The sequence below is a fragment of the Canis lupus genome, chromosome 6 (assembly GCF_011100685.1).
Source record: "Canis lupus familiaris isolate Mischka breed German Shepherd chromosome 6, alternate assembly UU_Cfam_GSD_1.0, whole genome shotgun sequence".
Lineage (NCBI taxonomy): Eukaryota > Metazoa > Chordata > Mammalia > Carnivora > Canidae > Canis > Canis lupus.
The window spans coordinates 23,928,037-23,943,018 of record NC_049227.1 but is presented as its reverse complement, the minus strand read 5'-3'; the positions used below and the strand labels follow the sequence as shown (position 1 = coordinate 23,943,018).

The following is a 14,982-nucleotide window of genomic DNA, read 5'->3' as shown; positions in this document are numbered from 1 at the left end:
CCTTCAAAGGTTCTGGACTCAGTATCACTCTAGCCTCATGAAAGAGTTAGAAGAATAAGAGATTATAAGTATGCAATCATTGATTTCCTTTGAAAGATCCCCCATCTCCACCTCAAGACATGGCTCTTCAGTTTTTACCCATCTTTAGCACTTTGGAGCAAGATGGGAAGACTGGAGAGTGGAAAGTCTTCTGTATGACTCTTCCCTAATTTGATGAAGCACATAATCTTGAACTTCCTAATTAGAATTTTCTTCAGAAGGAAATACAATATGCAATAAATGTAATCATCATTAAACCGGTTTATTCCTTTCAGGCCTGGTTTTAGCAGGATCCCATCTTTCTTCTCTGATTATGAAATTTATTTTTTTTAAGTTTTTTTTTTTTTTTTTTAATTTATGATGGTCACACAGAGAGAGAGAGAGGCAGAGACATAGGCAGAGGGAGAAGCAGGCTCTATAAACCGGGAGCCAGACGTGGGATTCGATCCTGGGTCTCCAGGATCGCGCCCTGGGCCAAAGGCAGGAGCTAAACCGCTGCGCCACCCAGGGATCCCTGATTATGAAATTTAAAGAGAGGCAGACTCTCCTGGTGATTGATTATCGCAGATAAGATTTGTTTTTTTTAATACTTTTTAAGAAGATTTTATTTATTCATGAGAGACGCAAAGAGAGAGGCAGAGACATAGGCAGAGGGTGAAGCAGGCTCCCTGCGGGGAGCCCTGATGCGGAACTCGGGACTCGATCGCGACCTAAGCCAAAAGCAGAGGCTTACCCACTGAGCCACCCACGTGCCCCTATTTGTTTGTTTTTAGAACATTCCTTTTTAACTTCTTGTAAACATGAATTTTGAATTGTATTCAACCTGCCTCAAGTTGCAGAATCCCACCAAAAGAGGCTTCCAGACTCATTCCCTAACTTTATGCCTTGGCCTACCACAAAATGAAATTTAGTGTGTGAACTAGAAATAACTTTTTTATCCTTTTGCCCACCTCTGCAAAAAGTAGTATTATGCCATGGGGGAAAGGTTTGAGCCCCTGAATAATAGGCTAAAAGTGAAGTCGGAGTTATGCATTCATGCTCATTCCCTGCAATAATGATACTATTATCAATCACTTTTATACTACCTACAGATTCTACCATGGTCTCCCTATTAATTGATCATGTTACCCATTCAGTCTTGCATGTATTTCTTTCCTAAAATTTTCCTCTCCTAGTAACTTAAACCATTGGACTCTTGCACTAACGTCCATTTATTTTCCCTGACCCCAGGTGGAACTGAAGGTCATTTCTCAGAGCAGGCTCTCTGTCCCTTCTCTCTCAGTGAATCCTTTTCCCTATAAGCAGCCAGACTATAACTTCCTCAGATTCTCCTAACAGAAAATAATAGTTAAGTAGTAATGTTAATCTTCACTATTATATTCATTTCTGAGACTTTATTGTCTGACCATAGTGTATGGTCTTAAACTAGAAGAATCCGTATTTCCTGCCACTAGGGGCACACTGAAGCAGCAACCTTGATTTTGCTTTTATCTAAAACCCAGATACTACGAGTTTTCTGAATTCCAGTATCTAATTATGAAGACTCTTCTCTTGGAGTGTGGTTTCATGAACCTGTTGGTTTAGTTCTTGGATTAAGATAAAATTTGTTGGGGCTCCTGGGTGGCTCAATCAGTTAAATGTCTTGCCTTCCACTCAGGTCATGATCCCAGGGTCCTGGGATAGACCCCCAAGTCAGGCCCCCAGCTCAGCGGAGAGTCTGCTTGTCCCTCTGCCCCTCTCTCTACTCATGCTGATACTCGTGCTTTCTCTCTCTCTCTCTCTCTAATAATAAAAATAAAATATTTTTAAAGTAAAATAAAATTTGTCTGCAAGAGATACTGAGTTTAGAAAATCAATTCCATTCCTGTAGTTGAAAAAAATAACTCTGATTACCATTCTGTCCTTCTTGATTGTTGTTTCCTACCTTGTTTCTAATAGGTAAGTTCTGCCACCTGGCTCCTCCATTCTAGGATCCCATTGTTCCCACTGATACCAAGGAGCCAAATTCCATTGCAATATACCTTAGCAGCATCTTCACCCTACAGAAGACAATCAACACAGAGCTCTTCAAGAGTATTTATTTTTACCTTTCATTGAAGTATAACTTGCATAAAGTGCAGAGACCATAAATGCACAGCTTGGTAAATTTTCACAAAGTGGCCATATTAGTAAAACATCCCTCTTCCCTAGACAGAATTTCCCATGGGTCTTAATCAACCAGAAGTCAGAGAGCAAAGAAATCCCTGATTACATTTATACAGATAATCTTCCCAGGACAGAAAATGTAATGGAGAAAGGTGGAGTGTTAATTTGAAGGGACAAATAGAAGAAATGTGACACAGAGGCTATTGGATTTGGCAATGAGAAATTCAGTGTAGATTTCCATGTTCAGAGGGATGAAGGAATGAAAATTGTGAATTGACCTTCCATGTAAAACAATAATATACATTGGATTTTAAATTGTTGGGGGTTTTTTTGCAAGCATTTCTATTTGTTTATTTCAGGTGTAGAATTTAGTGATTTATCACTTACATCAGCGCTCACATACATACAGTGCTCATCACAACAAGTGCCCTCCTTAATACTCATCACCCATTTAGCCCATCTCCCCCACCTCCCTTCCAGCAACCCTCAGTTTGTTCTCTATAGTTAAGAGTCTGTTTATGGGTTGCCTCTTTTCTCACTCTATGTTCATATTTTCTCCCCATATGTTCATCTCTTTCATTTTTTAAATTTCACACGAGTAAAATCATATGGTATTTGTCTTTCTCTGACTTATTTCACTTAGCATAATACACTGTAGCTCCATCCATGTTGTTGCAAATGTCAAGATTTCGTTCTTTTTTATGGTGGATAATATTCCATTGTGTATATGTGTGTGTGTGTGTGTGTGTGTGTGTATCTCACATCTTTATCCTTTCATCAGCCGATGGACATTTGAGCTCTTTCCATAATTTGGCCATTGTTGATTATGCTTCTATAAATATTGGCGATTAAAAGTTGCTTAAACTTTTCAAATACCTCATTGATCTAGCAAGAAATTTCAGAATGCAGAGGCTGGGGCACCTGAGTGGCTCAGTTGGGTAAGTGTCTGCCTTCAGCTCAGGTCATGATTCCAGGGTCCTGAGATTGAGCCCCTCATGGCGCTCCCTGCTCCCTACCTGCTTCTCCCTCTCCCTCTGCCTGCCACTCTTTCTGCTTATGCTCTCAGTCTCTCTCTGTATCAAATAAATAAAATCTTTAAAAATAAAAAAGAATGCAGAGGCCAACAATAAAGTGAAATTCAGAATCCAATAATTTTCCGTTTTGTAGCCCATATGGGGAACAGAGAAGAGTAGAAAGACCTAGAGCCAAGATGTGGGGGGTTTAATAGCAGACCCACACATACAAAGGGAAGGAATCAGATCCTGGGGAAGCACTGTTTGGAAAAGTCTCCTCTTGAACTCTGTAATTGACAAATCCATGCCATGAGCTATTGAGGAATGAGTTTAGTGACTTAATAACTATATTTTCTCAAGGATAATCTGTTAGATCGATAATTCTCTGGTTTACCAGATGAATGTTTAGTCGTCTTGGGGAAGTCTGTTGTTATAGGAAGTTCATTATTTTCTGATAATTAAAGCTAATCTATCATCTTTTTCATCATAGACCTTGATTTTCCTCACTACATCAGAACCCTCATAGATAGTGTATTAGTGATGCTTCCTAGCTACAACTTTGCAATGAGTATCAGCAAATTCTTTAATGATTATGAGATGAAAAAGCTGTGTACCAGACAATTTCCAAAGATATATGTGAACTGCAGTAAGACATGTGAGTATCTCAGGCTCCTTAGGTCCTTAAAAACAACCTATTCCTTTCAGGTGTTCACATTTAACATTATATTCTGAAAGATAAACCCATTCTTCCTCCAATGAAGATAGTCAGGCTTGCTGTTTTGAATATGTTTCTGTACCAAAGTTATTTTCACAGACTGGGAGGTGGGGGAGCGGGGAGGGAAGCATAATAATAAAATCTAAGATAAATTTCATGAAGTCACCACCACCAGATCTTGGTATATCATACTATGTGAAAAAACTTTATGTATATAATTTTAAGCCTTCACAGCACCCTAAAAGTTAGCTATTATTATCTCAGTTTTATAAATGAGGAAACTGAAGTCCTTATTTGAACTGAATATTAAGTTAGTTCCCTGGGCCACTAAGCTTTAAGTGTAACACAGGTAAAGAAAGGTAAATTCACAGCCAGATCAAAATTGGAAAAAATTAAAGGCATTCTATTAAATCTTCCATATTTCATATTTCAAATTGATTTTTTAAATTGAGAAATAACAAGCATATTTACTCTGAATGTGTGTGTGTGTGTGTAATTCATTCTGGAACCAAATAATTTATATGTTGCCACAGAAAGAAAATTAAGTCATATTTCCCTAAATCAGTACAGGTTGAAATATACCTCTTAATCTGGAAATAGCAAATGGATTATATTTTTTGCAATCTCAAGATTGCTTTGGGTATTTGGGATCTTTTGTGGTTTCATACAAATTTAGGATTATTTGTTCTACTTCTGTGAAAATGCTGGTGGTATTTTGATAGGGACTGCATTAATGTGTTTTTGCTATGGGTAGTATGGACATTTAAACAATATTTGTTCTTCTAACTCATGAGTACGGAATGTATTTCCATTTCTTTGTGTCTTCTTCAATTTCTTTCATCAGTGTTTTATAGTTTTCAGAGTACAAGTCTTTCACCTCTTTGGTTAGGTTTATTCCTAGGTATTTTATTATTTTATTTTCTTTTTGTGCAATTATAAATGAGATTGATTTCTTAATTTCTCTTTCTTCTGCTTCTGTATTCCATTTATATAAAATGTCCAAAGTAGGCAAATTCATAGAGACAGTAGATTAGTGGTTACCAGTGGCTAGAGGAAGGGGGATTAAAATGACTGGTTCATAGATACTGGGTTTTCTTTTGGGGTAATGAAAATGTTATGTATCTAGGTAGTGGTAAGTTTGCAGAACATTGTGAATGTATTGCCACTGAATTGTACAGTTTAAAAAGGTCAGTTTTATGTGTATTTTGTTACAATAAAACATTGCATTTTTGCATATTGGCACATCAGAAAATACAATTCTGAGGAAAAACGGTGATGTATCTCACATCTCAGAGATGTCTGTTATTTGCATATCTAGAATTTAGCTGTTGGTATTAGTTAATTTTCTCTGTAGTAAACCCAAAAACTATAAGCCACTGTCCATTTCAACTGTTTGTTGTTTTCTTCCTTATGATTATTGCCATTATATTCTTTTCCTACTTAAAACTTTTACCTATTTATAGAATAAAAGTTTTTCTCACTTTAAAGGACTTTAATTATTTGACATGGCCTACAATAATCGTTAGGTATGCCACAAATACCTTTAATTTATTTGTTTTCTTCATTACTAAGCATTGTATTTATGGAGGCTCATCCTTTAAAATTCATTGAGTATGTTGTAATGTTATCTCCCATCCAAACTGGTAAAAACTAGAGGAAAAAAATCACTGGCAGAAAAACTATTATAAAAACTATAGATATCCAGAAAGATAACAGAAATGAATAAAATATTAAAATAATTATTTTCCATATTCTATACTTCTTTAAATCGAATTTAAAATTCATTTGATCCTATATTTCTTAAATTTGGTGTCATCTTAGACTTTGCATCAGTTTTTAAAGTAAGGCTATCTCTCTTTTATCATTCTCAGTTATCAAGAACAGTGTCTATAATTTTGGAAAACATGGGATTGCAAAATTTTTGATTGCATTGGCTATCTTGGGCTTATTTTATCTACTTTTGCTTTTGTGTCTGGAGACTACATCCTGGAGCCTGGAAAACTTTGTCTTTCATAAAATTATATCTAATGTCCACAACATATTCACAAAAGGCAAGAAGGTAAGTGACTAACATAGACTTTAGATACAACTCAAAGAAAGCTCACTATTAGGCCAAAATGTATGAACATACATATTCCTACCTCTATTACTTGATAAATAAAATATCACACAATTATGTCAAGATCTAACTGGAACTAATTTGAATCATAAGTCTCTCATTTTAACTGGATTGACTATGATAGAAAGCACTGCTTTTTGCACATACAGTCTGAGTTGTATTTAGCTGTAAATATGGAATTGACTTTTTAAAAACTATGTAGTAGAGTGCCTAGGTTGCTCAGCTGGTTAAGTGTCTGGCTCTTGATTTCAGCTCAGGTCATGATCTCAGGGTTGGATTGAGCCCCCATGTTGGGCTCTGCAGTTAGCAGGGAGTAAGCTTGAGATTCTCCCTCTCTCTCCCCCTTAAATCAATAAATAAATCTTTATTTATTTTATAGAAAACAAAAAACTATGTAATATTGTAGGGCTTCATGGCTTCTACCAGTCAGATTGTTCATTACTTCTTTATATAGCTCTCATGATTTCACATAAGCTCAGGGTTTTGCTTAGGATTTTAAAAATTATTTTAGGGATCCCTGGGTGGTGCAGTGGTTTGGCGCCTGCCTTTGGCCCAGGGCGTGATCCTGGAGACCCGGGATCGAGTCCCACGTCGGGCTCCCGGTGCATGGATCCTGCTTCTCCCTCTGCCTGGGTCTCTGCCTCTCTTTCTCTCTCTGTGTGTAACTATCATAAATAAATAAAAATTTATTTAAAAAATTATTTTAATGGTCCATCCATTCAATTACTGAATTCCTTCCAGTCTATACTTGAACCTCTTGATGCAGGAACCACTATATCTGTCTCTCTGTAATTTCATTCATCTGAATTCTGTCCCTGGGTGCTATTCTGGGATGGCTCTAGATCTTGGCCATAAATTTCTCTGAGTCTGCATATCCTTACTATTTTACAAGGAAAGATATCTTGAGACCATATGGTCTCTTCCACCACTTGGAATTTTAATTAGGATGAGAAAAAAATCACAATTATCTATGAGAATTAAAAGGTCCTATTTTCCAGAGTGACTGCACAGTATGCATTCCCACCAACAGTGCTAGAGGGTTCCCCTTTCTCCACTTCCTCACCAACACCTGTTATTTCTTGTGTTTCTGATTCAAGCCATTCTGACAGTGTCAAATGACATTTCATTGTAGTTTTGATTTGTGTTTCCCTGATAATCAGTGATGTTGAGTATCTTTACATGTGTCTGTGGGCCATATGGATATTCTCTTTGGGAAAATGTTTATTCATGTCTTCTGTCCATTTTTTAACTGGATCATTCATTTTTTGAATATTGACTTTTATAAGTTCTTTATTTATTTTGGATGCTAATCCTTCATCAGATATGTCATTTGTGGGACACCTGGGTGACTCAGTCAAGTAAGCATCCAACTCTTGATTTCAGCTCAGGTCATGATTTCAGGTCTGAGATTGAGCCCAGTGTAAGGCTCCATGCTAAGCATGCAGACTCCTTAAGATTATCTCTCCAGGGGCACCTGTGTGGCTCAGTTTCTTGAATGTTTGACTCTTAGTTTGGGGATCATGATCCCATGATCTCAGGTCATGGGATCAAGCACTGCATTGGGCTTGCACTACTTTCTCTCCCTCTCTCTCTCTATAGATAGTAGATAGATGATAGATAGATAGATAGATGATAGATAAATAGATAGATACATACATACATAGATATAGATAGATATAGATACATAGACATATAGATATAGATATAATTTTCAAATATCTTCTCTCACTCCATAGGTTTTCTTTTAGTTTTGTTGATTGTTTCCTTCACTGTGCAGAAGCTTTTTATTTTGATGAAGTCCCAATAACTTATTTCTGCTTTTGTTTCCTTTCCTCAGGAGAAACATCTAGAAGGAAGTTGCTATGTCAAAGAGGTTACTGCCTGTATTCTCCCCTAGGATTTTTATGATTTCCTATCTCACCTTTAGGTCTTTAATCCATTTCAAATTTATTTTTGTGAATGGTGTAAGAAAGTGGTCCAGTTTCATTCTTTTGCATGTTGCTGCCCAGTTTTCTGAACACTATTTGTTGAAGAGACTGTCTTTTTCCCATTGGATATTCTTTCCTGCTTTTTTAAAGATTAATTGACCATATAGTTGTGGGTTCATTTTTGAGTTTTCTATTCTGTTTCATTGATCTAGTATCGATTTTTGTGCTAGCACCATACTGTTTTGATCACTTCAGCTTTGTAATGTAACTTGAAGTTTCCAGCTTCGCTTTGCTTTGTTTTTGCTTTTTTTAAAAAAGATTTTATTTGTTTATTTGAGATAGACAGAGATAGCAACAGAGAGCACAAGAGGAGAGGAGAGGGGGAAGCAGGCTCCCAGCTGACTAGGAAGCCCAATGCAAGTGCTCAATCCCAGCACCCTGGGATCATGACCTGAGCCAAAGGCAGACATTTAACCAACTGAGCTACCCAGGCTCTCATGCTTTGCTTTCTCAAGGCTGCTTTGGCTATTCAGGGTCTTTTGTGGTTCCATTTAAATTTTAGGATTATTTGTCCTAGCTCTGCAAAAAAAAAATGCTGTTGGTATTTAGATAGGGATTGCATTTAATGTGTAGATTGCTTTGGACAATATAGACTTTTTATAAAGAATATTTGTTCTTCCACTCCATGAGCATGGAATGTCTTTCCATTTCTTTATGTCATTTTCAATTTCTTTCATCAGTGTTTTATGGTTTTTAGAGTACAGATCTTTTACTTCTTTCTTAGGTTTATTTCTAAGTATCTTATTGTTTTTTGGGCAATTCTAAATGAGATTGATTCTTTAATTTCTTTTTATACTGCTTCATTATTGGTATGTAGCAATATAACAGATTTCTGTATGTTGATTTTTATATCCTGCAACTTTACTGAATTCATCTATCAATTCTACATTCGTGTGTGTGTGTGTGTGTGTGTGTGTGTGTGTGTGTGGTGTCTTTCCACATTCTACATTGAGGATTATGTTGTCTGCAAATAGAGAAAGTTTGGCTTCTTTCTCGCCAATTTGGATGCCTTTTATTTCTTTTTGTTGTCTGATTGCCATGGCTAGGACTGCCAGTACCATGTTAAATAACAGTGATTAGGGGTGCCTGGGTGGCTGAGTCAGTTAAGCATCTGTCTTTGGCTCAGATCATGATCCCAGGGTCCTTGAATCAAGCCCCATATCAGGCTCTCTGCTCAGTGGTGAGTCTGCTTTTCCCTCTCCCTCTGCCCCTCCCCCTGTTCCTGCTCTCTCGCTCTCTCTCAGATAAATAAATAAAATCTTTTCTAAAAGCCATTTTAAAATGCCTGGGTGGCTCAGTGGTTGAGCATCTGCCTTTGACTCAGAGTGTGATCCTGGGGTCCCAGGATTAAGTCCCGCATCGGGCTACCCACAGGGAGCCTGCTTCTCCTTCTGCCTGTCTCTGCCTCTCTCTGTGTGTCTCTCATGAATAAATAAATAAAATCTTAAAAAAAAAAAATAAAACAGTGATGAGAGTTGACATCCTGTCTTGTTTCTGACCATAGAGGAAAAGCTCTCAGTTTTACCACATAGATGATGATATTAGCTGTGGGTTTTCTCCATAGATGGCCTTTATTATGTTGACGTATGTTCTCTATAACCCTACTTTTATCATGAATGAATGTTATACTTTGTCAAATGCTTTTTCTGCATCTGGTGAAATGATCATATGGTTCTTAGCCCAGATCCCCCTTCAGGGAAGAAGTTGATGCCCCCAGCTTTTGGGAGCACTATCTTCAGATAATTTTCAATTGTAATTATCTTTATAGATTGCTTCATCTACAAAAATTCTTGTCTTCCAAGGTGACACTTCTTCCCAGATGGCCTGCATCCAATCACTTACAGATACAAAAGTAAAATGTTTGGTCATCTCAATGCCTCTCAAACAACTTCAGGCTTCCTCCCAGGGGGTCAACTGAGGATGTCCTTTGGCCTGACTCCTCTCTTTACCTATTCCTGATTCCTTCCTCTCCTTTACACAGGTTTTGGCCCCAAGGGAACTCTACCTGCAGATTAGTACCAGGAGAGTTCTAATAAGTAAGAATATAATAAGATAGAGTTTTAGGACTAGATGATTCCCCACTGTCAATGAGGGCCATGTTACTGATGGAAAAGGAAACACAGATTTCCTCTGACACAAAGTAATGTTCCAGTTGTTAAAATTTTCACCAGTGCTGAATTGGGATGATATGTCAGGAAGAGAATGCACTAATTGATAGATATAACAAGGAATCAAGAAATATGGGGGAAAATAGCAACCATTAGAACAATGGAATTGTGAGACTGTTGCTAAACTCCTTACTCTATAAAAGGCAGAGAGTTATTAGTAAGAGAGCTCTATTTTCCTTCAGTGGAAAAGCAAAGAAAAGTGAGTACTTAGGCTCAAGGTCTAATTTTCAGATTTGATGAGCTCCAGGAAGGTCAAATCCAACCAAGGCAGATCTGCTATGCCAAGATCACAGCTCTTATTAGAAAAGAATGGAACCCTGACACATAGAATAGGAACATCTGAGTTAATGACCCAAAAATCTTAAATTTCCAGATTCCCCTGAACACAAAGAGTCTACAGAAGTGGCATACTTCTCTCTGTTAAGAAGTCACACTCCCTTCTCAGGTGAAGAAAATATGGAAATCTCCTCTGCAAAACAACATGTGCCTATTCACAGCTTTTGGTGAATAGTCAAATAGTCAATAGTCAAATAGTCCCTCACTAATCAGTAGAAAACAAAGACAAAGTCAGTGAAGAACTATAAGACACTACCAACTAGATCTAGATGATATTTATAGAACACTCCCCCTAATAAGAGTATTTCACATGGAAACTTCACCCAAAATACCATTCACAATTTTTAAAGAAATAATGCAGAGTGTTTTCTGATTATCTTGAAATTAAGCTACAAATGAATAATAAAAATATAACAGGAGAACATCTATAAGCATTGGGAAATTAAACAACATACATCTCTGGAATCCTCCATCAAAGAGGAAATTAAGAAATATTTTGAACTGAATGAAAATGAAACCAAAACATACCAAATTTGTGGGATGTGCCTAAAGCAGTGTTTTATGGGAAATTTATAGTATTAAATGGTTTACATTATTATTGAAAAAAAGTCCCATTTTATTTTTCCTTCCCTTTCCCTATGTTCATCCATTTTGTTTCTTAAATTCCACATACAAGTGAAATCATACGGTATTTTTGTCTTTCTTTTTTTATTTTTTTTATTTTTGTCTTTCTTTGACTTGCTTCACTTAGCATAATAACCTCTATTCCATTCACATCATTGCGAATGGCAAGATTTCATTCTTTTTGATGGCTGAATAATATTCATATATATATATAAGATGTGATATATATATATCACATCTTCTTTATCCATTCATCTGTCAGTGGGCATCTGGGCTCCTTCCATATTTTAGCTATTGTGGACATTGCTGGTATAAGCATTGAGGTGCAAGTACCACTTCAATACATATACCGATACAAACCAATACATGTTTGTATCCTTTGGATAAGTACCTAGTAGTTCAATTGCTAGGTCATAAGGTAGCTCTATTTTTAACTTTCTGAAGAATCTCCATACTGTCTTCCAGACTGGCTGTACCAGTTTGCATTCCCACCAACAGTGTAAGATGGTTCCCCTTTCTCTGCATCCTTGCCAATATCTGTTGTTTCTTGAGTCTTTAATTTTAGCCATTCTGAGAGGAAGGCAAACCATAAGAGTCACTAAACTCTATGAAATAAACTGAGGATTACTGGAGGGGAAGTGAGGGGGGTAGAATAATTGGGTGATGGGCATTAAGGTGGGCACTTGGAATGAGTACTGGGCATTATATGCAACTGACGTATGACTAAATTCCACCTCTGAAACTTTAGAAGAAAAAAGAAGGTCCCAGGTTAATGACTGAAACTTCCACCTCAATAAATTAGGATAAAAAGAGCAAAAGAGACTCAGAGCAGGCAAAAGTAAATAAAAATAAAAGAAATAAAACTGCAAACAGAAAAGCAATTGAGATAAATTAATGAATGCAACCAAAAACTAATTTAAAAAATGATTGTAATTGATAAGCCGATAGCCAGAGTAATCATGAAATAGAAACATACTACCAGTATGAGGACAGGAAGAGCTACCACTATGGATACCACAGAAATTGAAATCCAGTCTATCTCATAAATTTGTCACCTTCTATGAAACAGAACAATTTGTAGAAAGACACAAACTATCAAAACTCACTCAAGAATAAAGAAACTAGTTTTATTTCAATTAAAGACATGTGCATATATAAAGCCTCCAAAAAAGAAAATGCTAAGCCTATAATTTCACTTATGAATTCTACCAAATTTTAAAGAAGAAATAGCATCAATTCTGCATTACTTCTCCCAGAAAGTAGAAATGGGAACATTTTCCAATTCATTTTGTGAAACCATCATCCTATACCAAAATGGAGAAATTACAAGAAACCAATATCCCTCATGAACACAGACACACAAGTTCTCAACAAAATATTCATAAACTGAACCCAAGAATATATGGAAGGAATAATACACCATGAACAAGTGGAGCTTATTCCATAAATATAAAGCTAGTTTAATATTTGAAAATTTGTTACTCACAATGTTAATAATCTCAAGAAGAAAAACCACACCTTAACACCAATTGTTGCAAAAAAAAAAAAAAAAGCATTCAACATCCATTTGTGATTTTTTAAAAGACTGCTAAGGAAAGAAAGGAAACATTTCAACCTAATAAATGGCCTCTACTTATACAGTCTACAGTGAACATAATGACAAAAGAGTGAATGTTTTCCCACTAATATTGAAAGCAGGACAAAGTTGTTCACTCTTACAGCTGCTATGCATCCAATTTTTAGAATGGAAAAGAAAAAAAAATCTTAAAGCAGCTCTCTTCTCACTCTTCTGACTAGCATGTTTACTGAGCTAACTACATTCTCCTGCTCCATTCCTCAGAAATGAAGTACTGTTAAATGAGTGCTTGATACAAAACTAGACAGTTAAAAAGTTGTGCTCAAACAGTACAAATTACTATTCACAAAACATGTCTTGTTGTTTCAATCCTACTTATCTCTCACCAAGCTCCCACTGCTGATGGCAGCTTTCTTCCATCCCCACCCTACTTTCAATCTTTCAATAAATCCTAATTTATTCTTCAAGCTCTGACTTCACCTATAGAGGGTATTTCCTTCAAAAGAGAAAAAATTAATTCTTTTTTTTTAACGTGGATCTAATGGTGTCTTCAACATATTTTATTTGGAACAAATCACACTAGACAACAAGTACAAGTGTGGCTTTTGTTTTCCATGAAGTGCCCATGTTATTGGCAAGAACATAGTGCTTACTCATAGCTGTATAAAAACATGCTCATGTCTCTAATTTCCAAATCTAAGCAAGTCAAGAATAAACTTACACATGAGAGTTTAGGAAATTGGTGGGAAGGCTCTTGGAAATTAAACATTTTCTGATGTCTTTGATATTTCTTCCTCAGGTCAGCTTTGAAACAGTCACTCGGTTTAAACTAGATACCTAAAGTGAATTCATATCTGTGACTTTTGTCTTAATATAGTCTACAGTGTCCTGTCAAGTAATCAACGGACTATGAGGATGAAGATATAAAAAATGAAGAAAACAGAGCCCTGTCACTGCCTCCCAAGTTAAAGAATACCCCACTGGTTCTGAAAGAACTTACAAAGGTAAAGTCATTCAGTAATCAACATCACAAGAATTTATTAGTAGTACTCCTAATCTATTGGAGTTCTTTGGGATCTGGATATATCTGGTAAAATAGAAAGTGAGAGGGGAAGAGCACTACAGGGGTTTGAGGTTATGATTGTGGTAGGCCCATAACCAGTGCTCCAGTACATTGTGGGGTCTTTTGTCTTATTTTCTCAGATTTATTATAAGTGTCCAGTTGTAAAGGCTATAAGAAATATCTCCCTTGTAGTCCAGAAATCCGAGTGCTTTGGATTACTTGGATTAAATGGAGCTGGGAAAACCACCACATTCAAAATACTGACTGGAGAGGAGACCACAACATCTGGAGCTGTGTTGATTGATGGCTTTAACATCACCAAAAATATCAGAAAGGTATTTCTGCTCCTAATTACTGAGTTGGTACCCTAAAGAAGGAGGAAACTGGGCAAGTGGATGGGGGACCTAAAAGGGAAGCTGGAATATATATATTATTATATATTATATAATATATAATATTATATATTCTTTCCTCAAAAGTAACAGAATCCAGACACAGGAATAGTCATGATAACATAATTGAGTTTGAGAAAAGGCAAATATTCTTTCTGGCTGAAATAAAGTATGATTATCTTTAATGGGACAAACTAGAAACAAAAAGAGTGGCTATTTCACTTAACCCGCTATGACATAAGAATTTGGTATGAAACAATTATTAGAAAAAGTAGTTGTGAAAGATACTAAGAAAGTCAAATTGACAGCATTTGGACTCCTTTTGGATGTAACTTCTAAGGAAAATAAACGATCTTAAGATATTGCCTGTGTTTTTATCATGAGTCAATGAATAGGTGAAAGTTACTTACCAATAACTAAACACAAGAGATGAGTCTGTTTGGAAGAGGATATGTCAAGTGTAAGATATCTGTGACACATTCAAATGGGAGAACAGCCAACATGCCATTGGAATCTATGAACTGATACAGAGATATAAATTTGCGATTCATCAAAGCACAAGTGAAATTTGAACTGGATGGATAATCTATTGGGAGTATGGATAATAATGACAAGGGAGATGGGGGCTGAATCCTGAGGATTATCAACATTTCTATGATAGAGAATAACTGAAGAAAAATTGGGCAGAACCAGTGAGATAGGAGGAGAATATGGATAAAGTTTTATTACACAATCCACATGAAGAGAAAGTGTCAAGAAGAAAATGAAACAGAAATGTGAAGCAAAATAGACCTCAATAGTATT

The 14,982-nt window shown here is 36.3% G+C and overlaps 1 protein-coding gene across 6 annotated transcripts in view; it reads left to right on the top strand.

The window, feature by feature from the left end:
* Positions 1-14,982, top strand: part of LOC479816 (ATP-binding cassette sub-family A member 3-like) — a 195,459-nt gene that overhangs the window by 141,535 nt on the left and 38,942 nt on the right. For 5 of the 6 annotated variants that reach the window (XR_005360838.1, XR_005360837.1, XR_005360836.1 and 2 more), the window contains 4 exons: positions 3,688-3,852; positions 5,784-5,971; positions 13,601-13,727; positions 13,927-14,121. Coding sequence is in view for 1 of the 6 variants with exons in the window: in XM_038540129.1 (XP_038396057.1) it covers positions 3,688-3,852; positions 5,784-5,975; positions 11,987-12,013; positions 13,633-13,727; positions 13,927-14,121 (674 nt within the window). In the remaining 5 variants the exon portion in view is untranslated. Of the gene's footprint in view, positions 1-3,687; positions 3,853-5,783; positions 5,976-11,986; positions 12,014-13,600; positions 13,728-13,926; positions 14,122-14,982 lie in introns of all 6 variants that reach the window. The other variant, XM_038540129.1, reaches the window with a different exon arrangement.